The 27,718-nt window shown below is 47.3% G+C and overlaps 1 protein-coding gene and 1 pseudogene across 1 annotated transcript in view; both read right to left on the bottom strand.

Moving 5' to 3' along the window:
* LOC115085982 (zinc finger protein 260-like) overlaps positions 1 to 25,932 on the bottom strand; it is a 28,898-nt gene extending 2,966 nt beyond the window's left edge. Inside the window, exons 1-2 of the mRNA XM_029592565.1 lie at positions 25,816 to 25,932; positions 4,086 to 5,835 (exon numbers count right to left, since the gene is read on the bottom strand). Coding sequence (XP_029448425.1) covers positions 4,086 to 5,835; positions 25,816 to 25,932 — 1,867 coding nt within the window. The remainder of the gene's footprint in view (positions 1 to 4,085; positions 5,836 to 25,815) is intronic.
* LOC115083664 overlaps positions 1 to 27,718 on the bottom strand; it is a 256,969-nt pseudogene that overhangs the window by 173,274 nt on the left and 55,977 nt on the right.

Raw genomic sequence — 27,718 nt, 5'->3', positions numbered from 1 at the left:
GTGCACCACCATCCCAGTGGAGGGAGGAGCGGCGCTCAAGGATGCACACGACCGGCGCCTGGAAGCCATACTAAAACAAGCCTTTGAGGTGGTAGCCATGTCTCTGCAAATTGCGTCCTGCTGCACCGTGATGACATGTTCCTGTTTATCCCAAGCCAGTAGCAACACCCTGGGAGAAGACATGGAATCAGCACTATCATTCCTCACTGACGCTGCCTCCGATCTAGTACGCACAGCAGCCAGAGGAGTGTCATCCACAGTGGCAGCCAGGAGATAACTCTGGCTTCGAAATTGGTCGGCCGACGCCTCCTCCAAGACACGCCTCACAAGAATGCCCTTCAAGGGATCTCTCCTGTTCGGCAGCGAACTAGAGAAACTGGCTAACAGATGGGGCGATTCTCCACTACCTCGTCTACCAGAAGACAAAACGAAGAGAAACCAGCATCCCTTTCTCAGGCCCACCAGAGGCAGAAGCTCACAGCGCTTCAACTCTTACAGGAATAAGTATCAAGCGCCCCGCCCCTCGGGCAGGAACCAGTCCTTTCGGAACAAACACAGCAAGAGGGGAACCAGCTCGGGTCCAGGCCCCAGCCGCACCCCACAATGAGATTCAGCCGACCCATCCAAGGGAAGAAGCCATAGGGGGCAGGCTAACCCTATTCTACCGCAGATGGGTCGGGATAACTTCGGACAAGTGGGTCCTAGCCATCATCCAAGAAAGGTACTACCTGGATTTCCTTCGAACCCCTCCGGACAAGTTCGTGGAATCTCCCTGCCACGACCCCCACAAGAGGGCGGCAGTGGAAGCTACTCTGACCAGACTCCTGACCCTAGAGGCCATAACCCCAGTGCCTACACGGGAAATAAATTCTGGGCATTACTCCATTTACTTCATCGTACCCAAGAAAGAGGGTACATTCAGGCCCATCCTGGACCTCAAGTCGATCAACCGGCACCTAAGGATCCCGAGATTTCGCATAGAAACCCTGCGGTCAGTCATACGTGCAATACAGCCAGGAGAGTACCTCACATCCCTGGATCTGTCCGAAGCCTACTTGCACATCCCAATTCATCAGGAACACCAGTGCTATCTACGCTTCAAGGTCCTAAACCATCACTACCAGTTCCGGGCACTACTCTTCGGGTTAGCCACTGCACCGCGGACCTTCACCAAGGTAATTGTAGTGGTGGTGGCGACACTCAGGAAGGAAGGAATCCTCGTTCATCCTTACCTGGACGACTGGCTGATCAGGGCGAAATCACCGGAGGAGAGCCACCGAGCAACCAACAGAGTCATAACTCTACTGGAAAGCCTGGGATGGGTAGTCAACACAAACAAGAGTTCCCTTCAGCCATCGCAGTCGCTGGAATATCTAGGAGTCCGATTCGACACCAAGGAGGACAAGGTCAGCCTGACCCCCACGAGGAAATCAAAGCTGTAGAACCGACTCCAGACCTTGCTGAGCGCCGTCCGTCCCACAGCATGGTATTACCTACAAGTTCTCGGCCTAATGGCATCCACATTGGAAGTGGTACCATGGGCGCGAGCCCACATGAGACCCTTGCAGCGCTCACTTCTATCACGGTGGAATCCACGATCCCAGAACTACACTGCATATCTACCTCTACCAACCAGAGTCCGGACCCAGCTACGGTGGTGGCTACAGACCAACCACATGAGCCAGGGATCAAGACTATACTCCCCAACCTGGACCCTGCTCACCACAGATGCCAGTCTATAGGGATGGGGAGCACACTGCGAAGAACTAACCGCCCAAGGGCGGTGGAACGAAGACAAGGCAGGGTGGAACATCAACTGCCTAGAGGCACAGGCAGTCAGATGTTCCTGCCTACGATTTGCCCACGACTTTGAAACAAAGCGGTCAGAGTGATGTCGGACAACGCCACCACGGTGGCCTACATCAGCCGGCATGGCGGAACCAGAAGCCAACAGGTATCCTTGGAAATAGCCCCCCTGATGTCCTGGGCGGAAGCAAATCTCCAGGACATCTCTGCCATCCACATCGCTGGGAAGGACAACACCACGGCAGACTTCCTCAGCAGGGAAAGTCTACACCCGGGAGAATGGAAGCTGTCATCCACAGCCTTCAAGATGATAGTGAATCGGTGGGGGACTCCAGACATGGATCTTCTAGCAAACAGATCCAATGCTCAAGTACCCAGATACTTCAGTCGCAGGCGAGATCCGCACTCTCAGGGGATCGACGCCCTGGTACAGACCTGGCCACCGGGGACTCTACTATACGCCTTTCCCCCATGGCCCTTGCTGGGCGCAATCATTCACAAGGTTCAGCAACACAGAGGTCTAGTTCTTCTGGTGGCCCCGGACTGGCCGAGAAGACCCTGGTACGCAGACATGAGAAGACTACTGGCAGGGAACCCTCTACCCCTGCCTCCACACAGGGACCTACTACTACAAGGCCCCATCCTCCACGAGGATCCAGCTCAATTCTCTCTTACGGTTTGGCCATTGAGAGGGCCCGACTGAGAAAGAGGGGATACACGGGGGCAGTAATAGATACTCTCCCCGAGCACGCAAGTTCTCCACATCTCTAACATATATAAAGATCTGGAGAGTATTTGAGGCCTGGTGCGAAGATCACAACATCAAACCACACTCCTCTAAAGTTCCCGTGATCCTGGAATTCTTACAGAATGGACTACAGAAGGGACTGTCCCTCAACTCAATCACGGTACAGGTAGCAGCACTGTCATGCTATGGCCCCAGGAGCGAGGGCGACAGCATAGCCGCGCACCCAGATATATCACGATTCCTGAAAGGGGTCAAACACATTTGCCCACCACTAAAGTGGCCGGTGCCCCTGTGGAACATCAACCTCGTCTTGGAATTCCTAGCGGGATCCGCCTTCAGACCCCTCCGAGGCCTGTCTCTCCGTCTACTAACCCTAAAGTTGGTGTTCCTACTGGCCGTGTGTTCAGCCCGCCGCATTTCAGAGCTACAAGCACTGTCCTGCCGTGAGCCTTTTCTCAGAATCACCCCGGGGATCATCCAACTACGCACGGTCCCCTCCTTTCTCCCCAAAGTGGTCTCACTCTTCCACCTCAACCAAACCATCTCATTACCGACGACGGAAGGTTTGAAGACGTCGGAAGAGGCCCGGTTGCTACGCCATCTCGACATCGGCAGACTCCTATCCAGATATCTGGAAATGTCAGAACCAGTACGAAAGACGGACCACCTGTTCATCCTTCACAGCGGGAAGAAGCAAGGGGAAGCAGCCTCACCGGCAACCATTGCCCGCTGGATCAAAGAAGTCATCAAGGCGGCCTATGTAGAAGCGGGAAAACCACCACCTCTACAGGTCAAGGCCCATTCCACCAGAGCCCAGGCGGTTTCCTGGGCAGAAACTAGAATGCTGTCACCTGCCGAGATCTGCAGAGCGGCAACGTGGTCCTCCATCCATACCTTCTCCAGATTCTATCGGCTGGATGTTCAGGCTCGGGAGGACACAGCATTTGCAATAGCAATCCTAAGCGGACCACGGGCAGCCTCCCACCCAGTTCGGGAGTAGCTTTTATACATCCCATTGGTCCTGAGTCCATCTGCTACACGCTAGGAAATGGAGAAATTACTTACCTGATAATTTCATTTTCATTAGTGTAGACAGATGGACTCAGTAGCTCACCCTCGGCTGCCGTTATACATGGTTGTTCATCGAATCAAGGTAAGCCATGTTTTCCTTTACATAGGGCATCCACCCTGCCGGGTGTCGACTCTTTCCGGTTGAGGTCACTGGCGGTCTCCAGCTATAGTCAACCACTTCAAGTTAATCAAAATTTAACGTTACAACAAAGTTATCAGAATTAATCACATTAAGTTAATAAATCGGTCAGTCACACATATATCCATAATGCTTTGCAAGGAAGAATACTGAGGATCTGCACTTCCTGCAGGAGTATATGTTCTGGGGACTGACGTCAGATTGAAATCTGATCCGTCTCCAACTGCTAGCACGAGTACACTATACCCATTGGTCTTGAGTCCATCTGTCTACACTAAGGAAAATGAAATTATCAGGTAAGTAATTTCTCCATTTCTCCACTATGGACTCTCTGATGCGATGTAAGAGATGCCTTCCGAGAGAAGCTTTTGCCACATTCAGTACATTTAAATGGTTTTTCTCCAGTATGCATTTTCTGATGCCGTCTGAGATATGGCTTGAAACTGAAACATTTGCCACATTCAGTACAAGTAAATGGTTTTTCTCCAGTATGGACTCTCTGATGCAATATGAAATGCTCCTTCTGAGAGAAGCCTTTAACACATTCAGTACATTTAAATGGTTTTTCTCCAGTATGGACTCTATGATGCAATATGAAATGCACCTTCTGAGAGAAGCCTTTACCACATTCAGTACATTTAAATGGTTTTTCTCCAGTATGGACTCTCTGATGCAATATGAAATGTGCCTTCCGCGAGAAGCCTTTACCACATTCAGTACATTTAAATGGTTTTTCTCCAGTATGGACTCTCTGATGCAGTCTGAGACATGCCTTGTCACTGAAGCTTTTGCCACATTCAGTACATTTAAATGGTTTTTCTCCAGTATGGATTCTCTGATGCTGCCTGAGACATGCCTTGTAACTGAAGCTTTTCCAACACTCAGTACAAGTAAATGGTTTTTCTCCAGTATGGACTCTCTGATGCAGTCTAAGACATGCCTTGTCACTGAAACATTTGTCACATTCAGTACATTTAAATGGTTTTTCTCCAGTATGTACTCTCTGATGCAATATGAAATGCTCCTTCCGAGAGAAGCCTTTACCACATTCAATACATTTAAATGGTTTTTCTCCAGTATGGATTCTCTGATGCCGTCTGAGACATGTCTTGTCACTGAAGTGTTTGCCACATTCAGTACATTTAAATGGTTTTTCTCCAGTATGGATTCTCTGATGCCGTCTAAGACATGCCTTGTTACTGAAGCTTCTGCCACATTCAGTACATTTAAATGGTTTTTCTCCAGTGTGGATTTTCTGATGCAATTTGAGAGATATCTTCTGACGGAATCTTTTACCACATTCAGTACAGTTAAAGGGTTTTTCTCCAGTGTGGATTCTCTGGTGGATTATGAGTTTGCACTTCTGACTGAAGCTTTTTCCACACTCCGTGCATATAAATTGACTTTCTACTTTGGGGATTTTCTTCTGTTCTGAGTCAACTGCCTTCCCACAGAAGCTTTTTTCAGACCGAACACAAGACAACCGTCTCGCACCAGTAAGATTTTTTGTGTCTCCTGAAATAACTTCCTCTTCACATAAACCTTTATTGCATTCATTACTTGAAAATGCTCTCTCTCCTGCCTGGAATTTTCTTTGTCTTGTGAAGTTTCCTTTCTGATTGAAATTTCTGTCACCATCAGTACTAATGAATAACAATTCTCTCTCTATTTCTTGGTTTATTATTAGGTCTTTTGGTTGAAGGATGTTTTCTCCACTTTCAGAACATGAAAATGTTCTCTCTTCGGTCTCCATTTTCTGGTGATGTAATGAAGAGAACTCAGAACTGTAAGATTCCCCATCTTGAGGGCAATGAGAGGGTCTCTTACCTGTGTGCGTTCTTTGGTGTATTACTAAGGATTCCCTGCAAGAAAAGGTTTTCTTGCATTCAATACAAGTGAAAGTGCTCCCTTCAGTGTGGATTCTCTGGTGTAATTTCAGGGTTAACCTCTGTTTGCATGGAAAAAGTTTCTCTCCTGGGTGACTTCTCTGGTGCAACACAAAATGACATTTTCTATTAAAGTTTTTCCCACAGGTGTCACAGTGAAAAGATTTCTTCCCTTCCTCCTCTTTCTGCTGGAGGTCAGAAGTCATTTGATCACTGTTATTAAGCTGGAAGGGATTCTCTCTTCTCAGGTGTCCCTGGTGCTCAGGGAGGCCTGTGAACTCCCTGTCACTTCTCTCACAAGCAGTGACTCTATCGGGTGACTCTCCTGCAGAGTCTTGCTCCTTCTCTGATTCCTGCTGTCTTTGGCTAATGTCTCCCCCCTCAGTCCTCTGGGCAAGATTCTCACAGACATTTCCTGATTGTCTTAGTGTAAGTGCCAATACTATAGGGTGTTCTTCTCGATTCTCCTCCCTCTTCTCTTTCTGTATGACCTCATTTTCTGCTGGATAAAAAAAAGAAGGAATTAATCATGTCTAAGTGACAATGGCATGGAAAGCTACCAATAACCTGAGATGAGACGTTTAGAAGGATCACATAATGAATGCATGGGATCTCTGATATTAAAGAATTCTGTGACTTAGCAGAAACTTTATGTGATGCCTATGAAAACCTCTCTATGATGTCTCTATAGAAATATTCAGAGACGTTAAGAAAATCAGTGGGTTCTCTTTACCATACTGTGTAGGATGCAGAAATAAAGCTGATGCAATACAGGAACTTTGGAGATCATACAGGTCCCTCGTTTAGGATTCCTGTAGGTCTGGTTCCTCTGGGCTTATCTACTATTTATTTAATAACATTTATAATCTGCTTATAGCAGATCTGGCAAACTAAACATTATAACAACAAATTAAAATAATAATAATCATGGACCATTAAACTTCAGAGATCTAAAAACAAGAGTTAAAATGTTGAGATTACTTACCTGATAATCTCCTTTTCCTTAGTGTAGACAGATGGACTCAGAACAAGTGGGTATAGTGTGCTTGTGCTAGCAGTTGGAGACGGATCTGACGTCAGCATGGGTACATATACCCCCACAGGAAGTGAAGCAATTCAGTAATCTTCCTTGCAAAGCTTTATGGATATATGTGTAACTGACCGATCGATTAAATAAACAGGATTACCCTGACCGATTGACAGTAGCTGAAGACCGCCAGCGTTCCCAACTGGAAGGCGTCGACACCCGGCAGGGTGGATGCCCTATCACAAGAAAACATGGCTTACCTTGAATCGGTGAAACCCCATGTATATTGGCAGCCGGGTGGGATGCTGAGTCCATCTGTCTACACTAAGGAAAAGGAGATTATCAGGTAAGTAATCTCAACATTTCCTAGAGTGTAGCCAGATGGACTCAGAACAAGTGGGATGTACAAAAGCTACTCCCGGACTGGGTGGGAGGCTGCCCGAGGTCCATTTAGGACTGCCCTTGCGAATGCTGAGTCCTCCCTGGCCTGAACGTCCAGACGGTAAAATCTGGAGAAGTTATGGATGGAGGACCACGTTGCTGCCCTACATATCTCGGCAGGTGACAGCATTCTAGTTTCTGCCCAGGAGGCTGCCTGGGCCCTGGTAGAGTGGGCCTTGACCCGTAGAGGCGGTGGCTTTCCCGCTTCTACGTAGGCCGCTGTTATAACTTCTTTGATCCAGCGGGCAATAGTGGCCCGGGAAGCTGCTTCTCCTTGCTTCTTCCCACGGTGAAGGACGAACAGGTGGTCTGTCTTTCGTACTGCTTCCGACATCTCCAGGTATCTGGATAGTATTCTGCCGATGTCGAGATGACGTAGTATTCGACCGTCCTCGGACTTCTCCAACCCTTCCGTGGTTGGTAAGGAAATGGATTGGTTAAGGTGGAAGTGTGAGACTACTTTGGGTAAGAAGGAGGGAACTGTGCAAAGATGGATAGTCCCTGGGGTGATTCTGAGAAAGGGATCCCGGCAGGACAGCGCTTGTAGCTCTGAGATGCGGCGTGCCGAGCATACAGCCAGTAAGAACACCATCTTCAAGGTTAGTAAACGGAGAGACAGGCCCCAGAGGAGTCTGAAGGTGGATCCTGCTAGGAATTCCAAAACTAGATTAAGGTTCCACAGGGGCACTGGCCACTTCAGTGGCGGACGAATGTGTTTGAATCCTTTCAGGAAGCGTGAAATGTCTGGGTGCGTGGCAATGCTGTTGCCGTCACTCCTGGGACCGTAGCAGGATAACGCTGCTACCTGGACTTTGATTGAATTGAGGGACAGACCCTCTGAAGTCCATCTTGCAGGAAATCCAAGATGATGGGAATTCTTGCTGCATGTGGATTGGTGCTGCGAGTTTCGCACCAAGCTTCAAATACTCTCCAGATCCTTCTATACGTTAGTGATGTGGAGAACTTGCGTGCTCGGAGGAGTGTATCTATTACCGCCCCCGAGTATCCCCTCTTCTTCAGTCGAGCCCTCTCAATGGCCAGACCGTAAGAGAGGATTGAGCTGGATCCTCGTGGAGGATGGGACTTGTCGTAGCAGGTCCCTGTGAGGCGGCAGGGGTAGAGGCTCCCCTGCCAGTAGTCTTCTCATGTCCGCGTACCAGGGTCTTCTTGGCCAGTCCGGGGCCACTAGAAGAACTAGGCCTCTGTGCCGCTGAATCTTGTGTAGAATGGCGCCCAGCAGGGGCCATGGAGGAAAGGCGTATAGCAGGATCCACTGAGGCCACGGCTGAACCAGTGCGTCGATCCCATGGGATAACGGATCTTGTCTGTGACTGAAGTACCTGGGTACTTGAGCGTTGGACCTGTTTGCCAGTAGGTCCATGCCCAGAGTCCCCCAGCGGTTCACAATCATCTGGAAGGCTGTGGGGGACAGCTGCCATTCCCCTGGATTTAGGCTTTCTCTGCTGAGGAAGTCTGCCGTGGTGTTGTCCTTCCCGGCAATGTGGACGGCTGAGATGTCCTGGAGATTTGCTTCCGCCCAGGCCATCAAGGGGGCTATTTCTAAGGATACCTGTTGGCTTCTTGTTCCACCCTGTCGGTTGATGTATGCCACCGTGGTGGCGTTGTCCGACATCACTCTGACTGCTCTGTTTTGAAGTCTGTGGGCAAATCGTAGGCAGGCTAACCGGACTGCCTGAGCCTCTAGACGGTTGATGTTCCACCCCGACTCTTCTCTGTTCCACCGCCCTTGGGCGGTGAGCTCTTCGCAGTGTGCTCCCCATCCACTCAGGCTGGCATCGGTAGTGAGCAGGGTCCACATTGGGGATGACATCTTCGACCACCGGCATACGTGGTGGTCGAAGCTACGATGGTGGTTACGGCCCGTAACCACCATCGTAGCTGGTTCCGCACTCTGGTCGGTAGAGGTAGATGCATGGGTCGAGTGGAGCTCAGCAGGGTCCGTAGACGATCCTGGAGTTTCGCTCTCCTCTTGGAGGTCAGGCTGACTCTGTCCGCCTGGATGTCGAATCGGGCTCCTAGGTATTCCAGCGATTGAGAAGGCTGTAGGGAACTCTTGTTTATGTTGACCACCCATCCTAGGCTTTCTAGGAGAGAGACAACTCTGTTGGTTGCTCGATGACGCTCCTCCCGGGACTTCACCCTGATCAGCCAATCGTCCAGGTAGGGATGGACGAGGATTCCTTCCTTCCTGAGTGACGCCGCCACCACTACTATTACCTTGGTAAAGGTTCGCAGCGCAGTAGCTAACCCGAAGGGTAAAGCCCGGAACTGGAAGTGCTGTCCCAGGACTTTGAAGCATCGGTAGCGCTGGTGATCCCGATGAATTGGGATATGCAGGTAGGCCTCTGACAGGTCCAGGGACGTGAGAAATTCTCCTGGCTGTACTGCGCTTCTGACTGACTGCAGAGTTTCCATGCGAAATCTCGGGACCCTTAAGTATTGGTTGACTGACTTGAGGTCCAGAACAGGCCTGAAAGTGCCCTCTTTCTTGGGTACAATGAAATAAATGGAATAGTGCCCAGAATTTATCTCCCATGCAGGCACTGGGAGAATGGCCTTTAGGGACAGTAGCCTCAGCAAGGTAGTTTCCAGTGCCACCCTCTTGAGGGGTGAACATGGAGATTCCACAAACTTGTCCGGAGGGATGCGACGGAAATCCAGGTAATACCCTTCTCGGATGATGGCGAGGACCCACTGGTCCGAAGTGATCTTGACCCATCTGTGGTAGAATAGGGCTAGCCTGCCCCCTATGGCTACCACCCCTGGATGGGTCGGCTGATTCTCATTGTGGGGTGCGGCCGGGACCTGAGCCGGAGCCAGTTCCCCTCTTGTTGTGTCTGATCCGAAAGGACTGATTCCTGGCCTGAGAACGAGGAGCTTGATAGTTATTCCTGTAGGGATGGAAGTGTTGGGAGCTTCTACCTCTGGATGGTCTATGAAAGGGACGTTGGTTCCTCCTTGACCTGTCTTCTGGAAGACGGGGTAATGGAGAGGCGCCCCATTTGTTAGCCAGTGTCTCAAGGTTGCTGCCGAACAGGAGGGATCCCTTAAAGGGCATTCTTGTAAGGCGTGTCTTGGAGGAAGAGTCAGCTGACCAATTTCTTAGTCATAACTGTCTCCTGGCTGCGACTGAGGATGATACTCCCTTGGCTGCCGTACGAACTAAATCGGAGGCAGCGTCAGTGAGGAACGATAGAGCTGATTCCATGTCTTCCCCAGGAGCATTGTTCCTGGCTTGAGATAAACAGGAATGTGTCACCACTGTGCAACAGGCCGCTATTCGTAGGGACATGGCCGCTACCTCAAAGGTTTGTTTCAGGATGGCGTCCAGGCGTCGATCATGCGTATCCTTGAGGGCCGCCCCTCCCTCCACCGGAATGGTGGTGCGCTTCACAATTGCGCTAACTATGGCGTCAACCTTGGGGCACGCCAACAGCTCCCTGGTTGCCGGGTCCAGGGGGTACATGCCAGACCCCCTTTGAATGAAGCCTCCGGCGCGTTCCACTCCAGATCAATTAGCTGTTGTGCTGCTTGTAGGAGGGGAAAATGGTGGGCCGTTGGCCGCAGGCCCTCTAGCAGGGGGTTCATCTTAGGTTCCCCTGGGGTGGCTTGGCCTGGGATAGCCAGCTCCGACAGGCACTGAGAGACCAGCTCTGGGAGGTCCTCCTTAGAAAAGAAGCGTCTCATGGTTCGATATGGCTCTATCCCCGAGAGAAGTTCCCCCTCCTCAGGGAGCTCGCCTTCTTCTTCATAGTAATCTGAATCCCCATAAGTGGGGCTTCCATGTGGCGGGTGCCCATGCCTAGATGTAGAAGGCCCAGGGGCAGGATCATTTGGGGCATATGGGCCCATCCTGGGATTCGACTGCATCTGGACAAAGGCGTGAATCCCCTTAAATAATTCCTCCCAGGAGAGTGAAGCAGAGTCTGGCCTTAGGGGCACCAGGTCTCTCAGGTTCCCCGGCTGCTCAGCTGGGCCGGCCGGATCCGGAGTGTTCCCTGAGGAACTGGCAATTAATCTGGGTTGAGACCAGCCCTGGCCTGGATCTCCCAGGGCCTCTTCACATTGGGCACATAGGGAGTCTGCTTCCTCGCTCTGTGTAGCTCTCAGGTAGCATGCCTAGCAGAGGCCTAGAGCTTTTATGCCTGATTCCGGAGGTGCCGCCTCTGAGAACGCATGGGCTCTCACACGCTCCATCGCGGTTATGCTTTCCGGAGTTATATGCCTATTAATGTGCGCTTAACAATATGCGTTCAATACTGTATGCCCAGCAATGTGCGCCCGTCTTAGCAATGTGCGCCTATAATTGTGCGCCTATCACTGTGCGACTTACCAATATGCGCCTATCAATGTGCACCTATCACTGTGCGACTTATCAATACGCGCTAATCAATGTGCGCCTATCAACGTGCGCCTACCACAGTGCGACTTATCAACCAATGTGCGCCTATCAGCGCGCGGCTTAACACTGTGCGCTTATCCATGTGCGCCTATCAGCGTGCGACTTAACACTGTGCGCCTATCAGTGCGCGACTTATCAACCAATGTGCGCCTATCAGCGCGCGACTTATCAATCCAATGTGCGCCTATCAACGTGCGACTTATCACTGTGCGCCTATCAATATGCGTCTATCAGTGTGCGCCTTACCACCTTCGGTTAAGGAACAAGGCAAAATGGTGAGCAGGCAGGCAAATGGCGACCTCCTTGGCAGGACTCCTCGTAGGCAGACCCCGCTAATCCTCGCTCTTCGGAGACCAACAAAGGTAAAAGATGTACGCCTTACCTGATCTTCGGCGCTTCCCGGCTGCGACCCGGGCGGTCTCCGGCTGCGGGGGGAGAGGGTAATTACCATCACTGCCACGCTCGAGGAAGTGCACCCGCTGCCTCTAGGCCGCGCCCGAACTCGTCTCGCTCGGGGGCCAAGTCCTCACCGTGAACGGATCGGGACCGAGGCGCCTCTTAGCCGCGCCCGAGCCCTTCTCACTTGGGGGCTAGATCCCTGCCGCGAGTCGGCCACCAGACCGAGGCTTCTAACCTCCGAGGGACCATGGAAATCATCTCGGGAAACTCAACTGGGGGAGGGACCGTAGGGTATCACCGCAGGAGTGCGGGGCTCGTCTTCAGGATTCTTCTCTGAAATTTAGTCGTTAGAATTTGGAAACACGCTCAGCGAGCGTGAGGTAGCTCCAAACTGCTTTGGAGACGGAAATTACTGAATTGCTTCACTTCCTGTGGGGGTATTTATTTATTTATTTATTTATTTAAAAGTCTTCTATACCGATGTTAGTCAAAACATCACCTCGGTTTACATGGAACAAAAGCAACGGAAATTACAAGTAACAGGGGAAGGGTAAGGGGTACAAAAAACCATAAGGAGAGCAGAGAAGCATAGGAACAAACAACAAGTAAACTATAATGTCATAAGAACAAGGTCATAGTCAAATTCAGGTCATGATCCATCACAATTCAATATTCATCAAGGGTGTTGGGGAAAGGCTTGTTTGAATAGCCAGGTTTTGAGCTGGGTTCTGAATTTGGTGATGCAAGTTTCAAGTCTGAGGTGGGTTGGGAGTGAATTCCAGTGCATAGGTCCAGCAATGGAGAGCGCCCGATCCCTTGTAGCTGTGAGGTGCGCTTTCTTTAGGGATGGCACATGGAGGGACCCTTTGTTAGTGGTCCTTGTCGGTCGATTTGAGCAGGCAAATTGGAGGGGATCTGCCAGCCAGTTGGAGTGATGGGAATATAAGGCTTTATGTATAATGGTCAGGGATTTAAAGAGGATGCGGGAGGGAATAGGGAGCCAGTGCAGGTCCTTCAGTATAGGGGAAATATGGTTGTATTTGTGAGCGTTGGAGAGGGTTCTGGCTACAGTGTTCTGTAGCATTTGGAGGGGCTTTAAGGAGGAGTAGGGTAGGCCAAGTAAGAGGGCGTTACAGTAATCCATCTTGGATGCCAGTGTAGCCTGGACGACAGTGCGGAAGTCACTAGCGTGAAGGAGAGGTTTCAGGTTTTTTAAGACTTTAAGTTTGAAGAAACCCTCTTTGAGTATGGCACTGATATGTTTTTTGAAGTTCAGTTGTTGGTTGATTAGGACCCCCAGGTTCCTTGCGCAGGGCTGTGCATGAGGAATCTTGATAGCAGAGTCAATTGAGAGTGCGGGATTAGTAGGGGGGGTGATGGGATATGAGGAGGAGTTCAGTTTTGGCAGTGTTTAGAGCAAGGTGGAGGTTGGTAAGTAAGGAGTTGATGGCAGCGAGATGGTTTCCCCAGGATTCAAGGGTGTCAGATAGGGAGCCTTGAATGGGTATGATGATTTGCACATCATCAGCGTAGAGAAAGAATTTGAGGCCAAGTTCTGATAAGAGTTTGCACAAGGGGGTGAGGTAAATGTTAAAGAGGGTAGAAGAGAGGGAGGAGCCTTGGGGGACTCCTTGGGCGAGGGCGTAGTGGGAGGACTCAGCATTGCCTATTTTCACGGTGAATTTCCTATTGTCGAGGTAGGATGAGAACCACTTAAGGGCTGTGCCAGAAAGGCCAATGTCGGTTAAGCGGGCAAGGAGGTGGGTGTGATTTATGGTGTCAAAAGCTGCTGAAATGTCCAGTAGAGCAAGAAGGTAGCTGTGACCTTGATCCATTCCCCTGAGTAAGTAGTCAGTCAAGGAAAGTAAGAGGGTCTCAGTGTTGAGGTGTTTACGGAAGCCAAATTGAGAGGGGTGGAGAAGGTTGTGAGTTTCGAGGAATTCTGTAAGTTGCGAGTTGACGACCTTCTCCATGATTTTTGAGATGAAAGGGAGATTGGAGATAGGGCGAAAGTTGGCGGGGTCCTTGGGGTCAAGTGCAGGTTTTTTGAGCAGTGGTTTGACCACAGCATGCTTGAGTGGGTCAGGGACAATGCCTGAAGAGAGGGAGCAATTGATAACATCTGCAATGGGTTTGGAAATGATGTCAGGTATGGTGAGGAGGGCTTTGATGGGGATAGTGTCTGATGGATGAGTTGCAGGTTTCATCTTTTTGAGGATAGATGTGATTTCAGTGGATGAAACGAGTTCAAGGTCGTTAAAGGAGGACGAGGGTGGGTCAGTGCCTGTAGCAGCTGGGAGCGAGGAGGGAGTAGAGGGGAATCGGAGAAGGATGGTTGCGATTTTGTCATGAAAGTAGCGTCCCAGTTCTTCACATTTGCTGCTGGCTTCGCTGTCAGAAATGGGGGGGGATGTGTGTTTGGTAAGGGAAGAAACATAGGTGAAGAGGGCTTTGGGGTTATATTTGTAATCGTGGATTCTTAGGGCGTAGTAGTCTCGTTTGGCTTTAAGGGTGGCTAGCCTGTAGAGATGTAGTGAGGATTTGAATATGGATGCTTTTTGCGGGGATGGGTCTTTACCCCATGTGCGTTCTTTCTGCCTGAGCTCATGTTTCATTAGTTTGAGGTCTGGGGAGTACCATGGGTTTTGTTTTTTTGCAGATAGTTTAGTTTTATGTGTGGTGATAGGGCACAGTTTGTTTGCAATATCTAAGGTGATGTGGCTCCAAGAGTCTAGGGCTGTGTTTGGAGTTGAGCAGTTAAGCAGCACAGGTATATGTACCCGTGCTGACGTCAGATCCGTCTCCAACTGCTAGCACGAGCACACTATACCCACTTGTTCTGAGTCCATCTGGCTACACGCTAGGAAATTTAACATTTAATCCACTGCTGGAGCAGCAACCAAAGTAATTCACGCAGCAGCAGAGACACATAATCCCAAGGAAAGCTTCTTATAACTAAACGGGCCCTGGAAGTTTGGAGCGTTTGCAAGGCTCGCAGGCTAGAGTGAGGCAGACCAATACATAATCTGCTGTACATCTAGATTGCCTCTCCCAGCTCTCACAGGGGATTCAGAAACCCAGGAATAAATGGGTTACAATGGGCTCTGGTAGAACTAGGCCTGAAACTCTGAGACACCCAATTTCCCCAACGTTGCAGCGTCCTGTATATCCACCCCACTACTCCCACACAGAAGTCAGACATCCAGGATTCAAAAACCCAGGAAGGTGAAATTACTACTCAGCTGATAATTTTCTTTCCTCTAGGACAGGCAAGCCAGTCCACGTAAGTGGGTTATGCACGCCTACCAGCAGATGGAGACAGAAACCAATTGACTCGCTGATGTGACCCTCATATAGCCCTGTACTGACATCAGTGTGCCAGTATTCCGCAAAAGTCAACTGTGACAACTAATTAACACTAGAACTGTAAGTCTGGAGTTAAAAACGCTTCCTCCCCCAATCATTCACTTCTTGTTTTTCTTCCAGTGAGCAAAGCACTGGACTCAGACGAGAAGGAAATGCAGAAGCCATAACAGACAAAGAAGGCAAACACTTACAAGGCCCTTCGACGACCTGAAGATCTGCATCGGCCTACGAATTCTGCCTCCAATAATGTCCCTGAGAAAGGACAAATAGAAAAAATCAGTACAGGCAGCTCAGGGTAGGATTGTGGATTGGCCTGCCTCTCAGAGAGGAAAGGAAATGATCAGGTAAGTAGTAATTTCATCTTCCTCTTCATCCAGGCAGTCCAGTCCACACAAGTGGGATGTACCAAAGCTACTTCCTCGTAAGGGAGGAGGCTGCTCTGGCGAAAGACGCAACTTCTCGAACCCCAACAACCATACAATAATGCCTGGAGAAGGGATATAACCAAGACAACGTCACTGCTAGGCAAATCTCCAACAAAGAAAAAAACTATTACTCTGCCCAAGATACCAGTAGCAAATGTAATCCACTTTGAAGTGCTGAAAAAAGTGTGAAAAGCGGAATAAAAATCTAAATAAATATATTTTTTTTAATGTAAAGTTTTATTGACCAAGATAAACAATCATAGTGTGACATCAACAATGTTAGGTCCACAGAGTTATCAAATGAGAAAACCTTGTGATCCCTACCCCCCTTCCCGTCCCTTAAATACACCACATGTTATCTATGAAGATTAACTGTTGCTACAGACATGAAAACATTGTCCAGTCCAACATCTGACTAGTGAGTACAGCCAAGTGATTCTCTTCTCTGTACGTGTGATAATAAACCCAAACATGCCTTAAACATGACTCTTGATGGTTATTGCTCTAAACCTTTAGAAAATAAAACTGAGCTCATCCAGATGAGGTTTGAGCAATTATCCAGTTAACGAAGGGTTCCCACAATTGTTGGAAGGCAGACAATTTGTCCTGTCTGATTGCGGTGAAATGTGCCGTCCGATAACTCGAATGAAGTCTGTGGATTACTGCCGAAAGAGATGGAGGATTAGGAAGTTTCCATGCTTTGGCTAGTTCACAGCGGGCCGCTATAAATACTTGTGACATGAATGATTGCGTTGCTTTATCCATACCCTTGCTTGGGAGATTCAACAAAACATGAACAGGTTGCATCGGTACGTCCGCACCAGTCAATTCCCTCAGCCACCCTCTGACCTCGTCCCAGAAAGGAATCACCAAAGGGCATGTCCACCAGACGTGGATATATGAGCCCGCTTGACCGCATTGCCGCCAGCATTTTTCAGATATATGAGGGTACATAGCATGTAATTTAACAGGAGTCAAATGCCACCTATACAGTAGTTTATAACAGGGATCTTGAATTGCTGCAGAGATAGAGCTTTTGGCTGTCCTCTGAAACATAATGTCCCAATCCTCTTCACTTAACACATCGTCCAGTTCAGACTCCCATGCACGTATGTGTGTAAATGCATAAGGTGAATGCATATTGAGAAGAGCACACAATTTGGAAATAACTCCCCTGATCTTAGCAGCATGTTCACAATACGATTCAAACAGTGATTTGGTAGGGCGAACCGCCTGAGTGGCCTGGAGCTTTTTCAGGAAGTGTCAGACCTGTGCAACACCCAAAACGTCCTGCATACCTCCCCGAAATCTTTCTTGAAAATCATTAGATGTCATCAGGTCTCTCTTCTTCCATAAATAAGAACATAAGAAAATGCCATACTGGGTCAGACCAAGGGTCCATCAAGCCCAGCATCCTGTTTCCAACAGTGGCCAATCCAGGCCATAAGAACCTGGCAAGTACCCAAAAACGAAGTCTATTCCATGTTACCATTGCTAATGTCAGTGGCTATTCTCTAAGGGGTAGATTTTCAGACGAGCGCGAATAGCCTACTTTTGTTTGCGCTCCAGGCGCAAACAAAAGTACGCTGGATTTTAGTAGATACGCGCGTAGTCGCGCGTATCGGCTAAAATCCTGGATCGGCGCGCGCAAGGCTATCGATTTCGTATAGCCTGCGCGCGCCGAGCCGCGCAGCCTACCCCCGTTCCCTCCTAGGCCGCTCCGAAATCGGAGCGGCCTAGAAGGGAACTTTCCTTTGCCCTCCCCTCACCTTCCCCTCCCTTCCCCTACCTAACCCACCCGCCCGGCCCTGTCTAAACCCCCATCCTACCTTTGTCGGGGATTTACGCCTCAATCCCCGCGCGCGAGCGGGACTCCTGCGCGCCGGGCCGCGACCTGGGGGCGGGTACGGAGGGCGCGGCCACGCCCCCGGACCGCCCCGGGCCGTAGCCACGCCCCCGTACCCGCCCCCAAAACACTGCCGACACGCCCCCGCAACGCCGCACGCTCCGGCCCCGCCCCCGACACGCCTCCCGACACGCCCACTCCGAAAACCCCGGGACTTACGCGAGTCCCGGGGTTCTGCGCGCGCCGGTGAGCCTATGTAAAATAGGCTCACCGGCGCGCAGGGCCCTGCTCACGTAAATCCGCCCGGTTTTGGGCGGATTTACGCGAGCAGGGCTCTGAAAATCCGCCCCTAAGTGAACTTAATAGCAGGTAATGGACTTCTCCTCCAAGAACTTATCCATTCCTTTTTTAAACACAGCTATACTAACTGCACTAACCATATGCTCTGGTAACAAATTCCAGAGTTTAATTGTGCATTGAGTAAAAAAGAACTTTCTCCGATTAGTTTTAAATGTGCCCCATGCTAACTTCATGGTGTGCCCCCTAGTTTTTCTACTATCCGAAAGAGTAAATAACCGATTCACATCTACCCGTTCTAGACCTCTCATGATTTTAAACACCTCTATCATATCCCGCCTCAGTCGTCTCTTCTCCAAGCTGAAAAGTCCTAACCTCTTTAGTCTTTCCTCATAGGGAAGTTGTTCCATTCACCTTATCATTTTGGTAGCCCTTCTCTGTACCTTCTCCATCGCAATTATATTTTTTTTTAGATGCGGCGACCAGAATTGTACACAGTATTCAAGGAGCGGTCTCACCATGGAGCGATACGGAGGCATTATGACATTTTCCGTTTTATTCACCATTCCCTTTCTAATAATTCCCAACATTCTGTTTGCTTTTTTGACTGCCGCAGCACACTGAACCGACGATTTCAATGTGTTATCCACAATGACACCTAGATCTCTTTCTTGGGTTGTAGCACCTAATATGGAACCCAACATTGTGTAATTATAGCACGGGTTATTTTTCCCTATATGCTTCACCTTGCACTTATCCACATTAAATTTCATCTGCCATTTGGATGCCCAATTTTTCAGTCTCACAAGGTCTTCCTGCAATTTATCACAATCTGCTTGTGATTTAACTACTCTGAACAATTTTGTGTCATCTGCAAATTTGATTATCTCACTCGTCGTATTTCTTTCCAGATCATTTATAAATAAATTGAAAAGTAAGGGTCTTGTAAGGGAAACTGCAGAATCAGCTGCAGCACTGACATTCGGCCTGGAGAAAAGATGACCTGACCATCCATCCTTGAGTCTGGATATTGTTTAGACTGGAACTGCTAGCAAGGATAGTGAGTAATCCTGTCCCACAAACACACAGTCTAGTTTGGCACGCACACTTGTTGACATTAGGCTATAAAAGACAAACAGCTATGGCCCAAAGGTGGGGAGAGCGAGAAACTTTCTTTCACTTTGCTGGCATGCATAGTGCTGTGTGTCCTTTGTAGACGTACAAAGGGACGGGACCCCTTTTGCCTGTGGTGGGCTCTCTCTCTCAGGCAGGCAGATGAAAAGGGTGTTGTGAGTATTGGCCGAAATGCAGTGCACGGATACAGATGTATATGCTTAACAATATTTTTAATGCTTAGAACTGTATATTTTAGTGCTTAGAGCTGTATATTTTAGTGCTTAGAACTGTATACCTTTAATACTTAGAATTGTTAAGATTGTATATCAATAAACATATTATTTTACTTTTACCTTATTCTCGCCTACCTCATTCCTTACGGGTCTCAATACAAATCCCTGAGGCACTCCATTGTCCACTCCCTTCCACTGAGAAAATTGCCCATTCAATCCTACTCTCTGTTTCCTGTCTTTTAGCCAGTTTGCAATCCATGAAAGGACATTGCCACCTATCCCATGACTTTTTACTTTTCCTAGAAGCCTCTCATGAGGAACTTTGTCAAACGCCTTCTGAAAATCCAAGTATACTATATCTACCGGTTCACCTTTATCCTCATGTTTATTAACTCCTTCAAAAAAGTGAAGCAGATTTGTGAGGCAAGACTTGCCCTGGGTAAAGCCATGCTGACTTTGTTCCATGAAACCATGTCTTTCAATATGTTCTGTGATTTTGATGTTTAGAATACTTTCCACTATTTTTCCTGGCACTGAAGTCAGGCTAACCGGTCTGTAGTTTCCCGGATCGCCCCTGGAGCCCTTTTTAAATATTGGGGATACATTTGCTATCCTCCAGTCTTCAGGTACAATGGATGATTTTAATGATAGGTTACAAAGTTTTACTAATAGGTCTGAAATTTCATTTTTTAGTTCCGTCATAACTCTGGGGTGTATACCATCCGGTCCGGGTGATTTACTACTCTTCAGTTTGTCAATCAGGCCTACCACATCTTCTAGGTTCACCGTGATTTGATTCAGTCCATCAGAATCTTTACCCATGAAAACCTTTTCCATTACGGGTACCTCCCCAACATCCTCTTCAGTAAACACCGAAGCAAAGAAATCATTTAATCTTTCCGTGATGGCCTTATCTTCTCTAAGTGCCCCTTTAACCCCTCGATCATCTAACGGTCCAACTGTCTCCCTCACAGGCTTTCTGCTTCGGATATATTTTAAAAAGGTTTTACTGTGAGTTTTTGCCTCTACAGCCAACTTCTTTTCAAATTCTCTCTTAGCCTGTCTTATCAATGTTTTACATTTAACTTGGCAATGTTTATGCTTTATCCTATTTTCTTCTGTTGGATCCTTCTTCCAATTTTTGAATGAAGATCTTTTGGCTAAAATAGCTTCTTTCACCTCCCCTTTTAACCATGCCGGTAATCGGTTTGCCTTCTTTCCACCTTTCTTAATGTGTGGAATACATCTGGACTGTGCTTCTAGAATGGTATTTTTTAACAATGACCACGCCTCTTGGACATTTTTTACTTTTGTAGCTGCTCCTTTCAGTTTTTTTCTAACAATTTTTCTCATTTTATCAAAGTTTCCCTTTTGAAAGTTTAGCATGAGAGCTGTGGATTTGCACACTGTTCCTCTTCCAGTCATTAAATCAAATTTGATCATATTATGATCACTATTGCCAAGCGGCCCCACCACCGTTACCTCTCTCACCAAGTCCTGTGCTCCACTGAGAATTAGATCTTAAATTGCTCCCTCTCTCGTCGGTTCCTGAACCAATTGCTCCATAAAGCTATCATTTATTCCATCCAGGAATGTTATCTCTCTGGCGTGACCCGATGATACATTTACCCAGTCAATATTGGGGTAATTGAAGTCTACCAACAAAAAAAGGAGTCAATGGATAACCACAAAAATAATCTAGTAACAAGAAATGTGGAAATCGCAATAATATAAATATTAGCCTAAGAAGGTGTCAGCAAGCCTGACGTTATATGTCATTATAACAGACACTAACCGGTCTACTCAATCATCCACCTTCATCATTTATTTAAATCTTTAATAATGCAAAAAATTATTTTTGTAGAACTTTTTTTCTTTTTCATTAAAATAGTCCTCCATCCAAAAGTTTCAAAATGAAATGGACTCTTATCAAACCACTCATTCCTATCGCGATTCATTTCATTTTCGCGAGTCCGTTTCATTTTGAAACTTTTGGATGGAGGACTATTTTAATGAAAAAGAAAAAAAGTTCTACAAAAATAATTTTTTGCATTATTAAAGATTTAAATAAATGATGAAGGTGGATGATTGAGTAGACCGGTTAGTGTCTGTTATAATGACATATAACGTCAGGCTTGCTGACACCTTCTTAGGCTAATATTTATATTATTGCGATTTCCACATTTCTTGTTACTAGGTAATTGAAGTCTCCCATTATTACTGCACTACCAATTTGGTTAGCTTCCCTAATTTCTCTTAGCATTTCACTGTCCGTCTCACCATCTTGACCAGGTGAACGGTAGTATACCCCTATCACTATAGTCTTCCCCGACACACAAGGGATTTCTACCCATAAAGATTCAATTTTGTATTTAGTCTCATGCAGGATGTTTATCCTGTTGGACTCTATGCCATCCCGGACATAAAGCGCCACATACAATACCCTGGCTTGCCCATTTGTGGAAAAGCTGGGAATGGAGACCCACTGGGAAACATATGTGGTGGAATAGGTGTGTTGATTGGAAATAGGAAAAAGAGCCCACTTTTTGACCCCTCCATTGAGACCATATTGTAAGTGTAGTCTTCAGTGCTCTCGGGAGGAAATCTAAAGATCTCTAGGTAGTTTTATGCTGCCAGAATAACAGCTGTAGTGGCATGGCCCCTATCATTGCTTGTTCTAAGCATACCCACTGTTTAATATCTTTCTTACTGTAGGCATTGACAATTGCCTGCAAGTGTGCTGCTCCCCCACTTTTTCTAGGAAGAAATAGTACAGCCCGGGCCACCCGTGGGGGGGGTCTTTTTTTCCAGATGTGGTCGAAACATTTCTTCTGCCACACTTTTATAATTGCAGTTGGTACTGGTATGGGGCGGGTAGAAAATAAAAATGAATGTTTTACTATCTTATTATAATCTAAGATCGCTAGGCGACCCATCCAGGAAAAATTTTCCCTGTTCCAATTATGAAGGTCCCGTTCTATTTTCTTCCATATTGGAGCATAATTATAATTAAATAACTCCGACAAATTGGCTCCAATCTGGACCCCCAAATATTTAATAGATTTTTTTGCCCAACGAAAGGGGAATGCCTCCGTTATACGAGCTCTCTCTAGTTGGGGCAGATTAACATTTAACAACTCAGACTTATCGTGGTTAACTCGAAAGCCAGCAACTCTGTGAAAATCCTCCAGCTCGTCCACCACAACTGCTAAGGAGCCATAGGGTTGTGTCAGGGTAAATAAGATGTCATCAGCAAAAAGTGATAGTTTTCAATGTATTCCCTTAAGCTCAACGCCTGTCACCTTGGCCAAGGTACACACTCTCAATGCTAGGGGTTCCAAAAAGAGGGCGAACAACATTGGGGATAACGGACAACTTTGTCTGGTACCTCGCTGTATGTTAAAGCAAGGGCCGTAACCACCATTCACCTTCACCCTTGCTTTCGGGGAATTATAACACGCCATCACCCAATGTTGGAAGTACTGTCCAAAACTCATTTTTTGCAGCACTTTAAATAGAAAAGGCCAATGAACCAGGTCAAAGGCCTTTTCAGCGTCGATAGCTAACAACACTGCGGTTATCTGTTTACCTTTGGCCCAATCGATAATATCAATTACCTTAATGATGTTATCACTGGCCATCTTAAATGGTAGAAATCCAACTTGGTCATTATGGATTAGGGTTGGTAAGATAGCCTTTAATCACTCTGCTAAAATGCATGCCAAAAGCTTGAGATCAAGATTTATTAGAGAGATCGGTCTATAAGAACCACAGAGATCTGGATCTCTCCCAGGCTTTGCTATAATAGTGATGCCCGCAACATTGGCATGTGTGGCTAATACTACATTTCCCCTCAGTGCATTAAACTGTCTGGCCCTCTGACGGAAATAAGTGTGTGCTAATTTTTATATTAAGCTCCAGAGAATCCATCAAGACCCAGTGACTTGCCTATTTTCAACACTTTAATAGCATATTGAACCTTCATTTCCAATATTGGCCTAACTGCATCTGTTGTTCCGGTATCAATGTCGGTAGTGCTACTGGATTCAAATAACTATCGATATCCTCATCTTTAAATATTCTGCTCTGCTCCATATAAAGCTGAGTAAAACTCAGTAAAGCATTGACGTATATCTTGAGATCGTGAGTACATTTAATTTTGGCAACGTTGTTTTGGGCTAGAACTGCCTTAAGGCTTATTGCCTTTTTCATAATATTGTTGCTTTGTAATTTCTAAGGCCAAGGCTGTAGTTTCCCCATCTAAAATTTGTAGATCTGATCTAGCCTTTTCCAACTGCCGATAGAGTTTTGGACACTGCCTAGTTTGGTGCTGTTGCGCTAGTTGAGTCATTGTGGCATATAAGCAAGCTCTCTTTTCCCCTTTCTGTTTTTTACAAAATGCAGCTTGAGAAACAATCAACCCCCTAGCTATGGCTTTGGAGCATTCCCACACAAGTGGGGGTGATCTCTCAGAAGTAGAATTCAACTGAAAATAGGCGCGCAGTTCTTGTCCTAATCTTGTCAAAAAAGCCGTATCGTTTAATAATGTTTCATTTAGTCTCCCGTTTGGGACGTGATTAATTTAAGTGCAGAGCTCACTGGCGCATGATCCATCCAGGTCATTGGTTCGATTCCCACACTCACTACTCTATTTTGTACCTGAGAATCAACTAGAAAATAGTTTATTCTAGAGTAGGAATGGTGTGCAGTAGAAAAATATGTATAAGAACGCGAATTTGAGAACCTCTGTCTCCACACATCTCTCAGGTCCCATCGCGCCATTAAGGATTTCAAAGAAAGTCTCGCTGCTCGAGAAGCAAACGAGGCCTGGGCAGAGTTGTCAAGGAGTGGCTCAAGAGTAATAATAAAATCCCCTCCAAGTATCAAAGGCCCTTCAGCATGCTTCAGCAGTAAGTTATCTATGGCTTTGTAGAAGGGACCCTGTCCTGTATTTGGAGCATAGATAGTGACTAACGTCAGGACTTCATCACCTGTGTGGATCTTCAGTAAGACAAACCTCCCTTGGGGGTCCGAGATGAAGACAAGAACTTCGTGAGTAAAATCTCTATTGATCAAAATATCCACCCCTGTAAATCTAGAGTCTTTACTACTCGCCGTCAGAATTGTCTATACGATAAGAGTTTCCGGATATGGGTTTCCTGAACTAGCCCCACAGATACTCCGTTAGCCAATATTTCTCGCTCTAAAAGGGAGCGTTTGTGCTGGTGGTTTAGACCTTTCACATTAATGTAGATAATCCATAATATCCCAGCCATGTGTCAAGATCATAAGGATCCCTCGCCGGTCTTGAACATATAACCCCTAATTCCCAGCAGTTAACCTCCAAGACATGTTGCTTAGTGAGCATTCTTGTAGAAGAGACAAATCCCTCCCCTGACCATCCATCTAACCGGATGGCTTGCTCCAGTACCGGGAATGCCCCCAATGCAGTCGGGGATGGCCACTGCCAGTTCTCCCTCCCAGAATAGTAGTAACATACAAAACACATGCAATCCATAACAAACGTGAACAATCCTAACCGGTAGAACACTATTAGAACCTGCTTCCCACATTTTGTTAAAACGGTCAAATATTGGATCAAAAGCCCCACAGATGGACAGGACAGCCATAATAGAAGCCTGGCGGGCTATAAATCAACTGGGTCCTCATCCTTTCATCCTTGGTCTGAGAGAGCCGCTCTCGAATCTTCTGAATACCTCCTAAGTCTCCTGCCGCCCTTGCCAACTCTGTGCCATCTCGGTTGATCCACAATTCTCTGTGGTTTTGATGAGGGCCAGGTGGCTGCTGTATTGAGGCTCTAGCCGGCCTTTTCTAGAGCCTCCACTGCTGCGCTCAGGGTCCTGACTCTGTGTGTCGTACCTTTCACCACAAGCTGTAATCCAAACGGAAAAGTCCATTTATACCTTATGTTTTCATTTCACATAAAGGAGGTTACCCCTCTCATTTCAAATCTCCTCCTAAGCATGGAGGAAGCCAAGTCTTGAAAAATGGCGATGGAGTTGCCCTCCCACAGTCAGGTATTTTTCTTTTTAGCAGCGTTCACTACTGAGGACTTTTGGGCATAGCTGTGGAAGCAGATCACGATGTCTCATGGTTTAGCGTCTGATCTAGGTCCTAGAGCTCTATGTGCTCTCTCCAGCTTTATGCAAGTGGTTTGTTCAGCCTCCTCTCCATTAGGTAAGTTTCCTCCCAGTAGTATAAAGTTGCAGATTTTCTCAGCCATCTCTGAGATGTTGGAGTATGCAGGAGATTCAGGTACTCCCCTTATTCGCATATTGCACCTCCGTGTGCGGTTTTCAAGATCTTCAATCTTGTCCTGTAGTGTGGTGAATTCAGCTTCTAGATGTCCCTGCTGCAGATTTAGTTTTCAGCGTTGCTCCGTGGCTCTCGGGCCTAACATTGACTTCATCTACTCTCTGCCCCAGCGCTGCAAAATCCTCTCACAAATCTGAAAGAGAAGCCAATAGTTCTTTTTTGTGGTTCCTGAGGTCTGCCTGAAACTCCACAAACCACCCCCGAATCTCATCTCTCAGCTGTGTGACAAGCGTGGGGTGCTCGAGTTCAAAATTACCGCGGTGCCATCCACAGCGGCCTGCTCGGGCCTGTCGGCGGGAACGTCAGTCAGCTCCGGCGGTACTTTGGTAAAAGAAAACTGCTTTAAATCTGCAGTTTTTCTTTTTGCCGCCATGGTTGCTGTTCCAGGAGCTTGTGACCAATTTACCCTGATAATCGCCGGTTTCCAAGCTTAATTTAAGTTGCAGAAATTAGATCTGGGAGGGAGAGCACGAGTTCATGCGACCATCTCCGTTGCCGGCGGAAGAGCGCCCTCCCCTAAATAAATATTTATGTATTTTATTTGTAAAGTTTTCTATACCGGTGTTTGGACCAGGGACCGTCGCATTGGTTTACAATAATACAATTATGAAAGGCATACAAGTACATTTATCAACATAACAACATTAAAAATTTCATACAAGCCAAGTTAATACTAAATTCAATTTATATTACAAGTTAAATAATATGTAAAAGCATCCAAAATAAACAAAATAAGTAAAATATGTAAAAGTAACCAATAAAACAAAAGAGACCAAGTGGATTATTGCAGATTCATAGTTTAGGTGGGCAGGAGACTTATAATGTCTATTGTGATTAGCCTGAGCCTTCCTTGAATGCCTGATTAAAGAGCCATGTTTTTAATTCATACCGTTTGCGCTGTTGTCAAACGAGCCCTAATTAGCCACATCCACCGAAGCCGCTGTGATCACATCTTTAATCCAAACTGCCACTGTGGTACGAGAAGCTGTTTCTCTCTTCTTCACTCTCATGAAGTACGAAGAGATGATCTATTCTCCGCAAGGTCTCAGTAACCCTAAGTTAATGCAACAGATGTCTCCGCACATCCAAGGGATGCCACGTCCACTGCTCCATCCAACGAGGGGCAACAATAAGGACAGACTGAAGAAAAAAAAAGTGAGATATCACCTTGGACATGAAGGACGGTACAGTCCTAACCTGTACTCTGTCCAGTGTAAGCACCAGAAAAGGGAAGCTACCAAAGAGGAAGAAATGTGGGGCCTGCCAAAAAGGTCAACACCAAGGTCAGGTCCTAAAGCATACAAGTGTCCACAGTGGCAGCTGAATAGGCTTAACACCCTTAAAAAATCTAGACACCTCTGGATGCGATGAAAAAAGGTCTCCCTTGACCTCGACCCCTATACCAGGCCCAAGCTGTCACTTCTAACTTCAGCGTACTTAGCATCAGCCCGTTCGTCAAACCTTCCTGCTGAAATACCAAAATCAAAGAAATCACCGCTGTGGTGAGAACAGAGAACCATTCCCAAAGAACCTCCAGAGACGCACAAACGCCAAGGATATAGAAAATCCTTTTTTCCCCCCATCTTGCAACATAGCGCTCACTACCGACATGGAATGACCCCGCTTCAATCGTTTAGACCTCTCAGGGATCACCCGTAAGACGACATCGATCTGGATTCTCATGGAGAATCAGTCCTTGTTGCAGAAAGTCCCTGCACAACAATAGTTGCCACAGGCTGTGGTCGACCAGCTACTGAAGATCTATATATCAAGGCCCCTTGGCCAGTCCGAGGGCACCAGAACAGCTAAGCCTGGGAGATGGCCTGTCTCCTGTAGCAATCTATCAATCAGGGGCCACGGAAAACACACATAGCATCTGGTCCTGCGACTCACTTTGACCATGAACATCAAGCTCGAATGCCTGAGAGTCCCATCAAAGGGCCAACCGCATTGGGAAAGAATGAGCTGAAAGGCCTAGTTTGCCTGTCCCATGTGCCCCAGGTCAATGACATTATGACTGTGACAATCCACCTGACCACTGTCAACTCCCACTAGGTGAGATGTCTACTACCCTCAGAGATGCTGTATCCCCCACCCCAGGACAGTGGCGTAGCTACGGGTGGGCCTGGGTGGGCAGTGGCCCACCCACTTTCCATTCA

The sequence above is a fragment of the Rhinatrema bivittatum genome, chromosome 2 (genome assembly GCF_901001135.1).
Source record: "Rhinatrema bivittatum chromosome 2, aRhiBiv1.1, whole genome shotgun sequence".
Lineage (NCBI taxonomy): Eukaryota > Metazoa > Chordata > Amphibia > Gymnophiona > Rhinatrematidae > Rhinatrema > Rhinatrema bivittatum.
The sequence above is the reverse complement of the archived record's forward strand: the minus strand, read 5'-3'. Positions and strand labels throughout refer to the sequence as shown.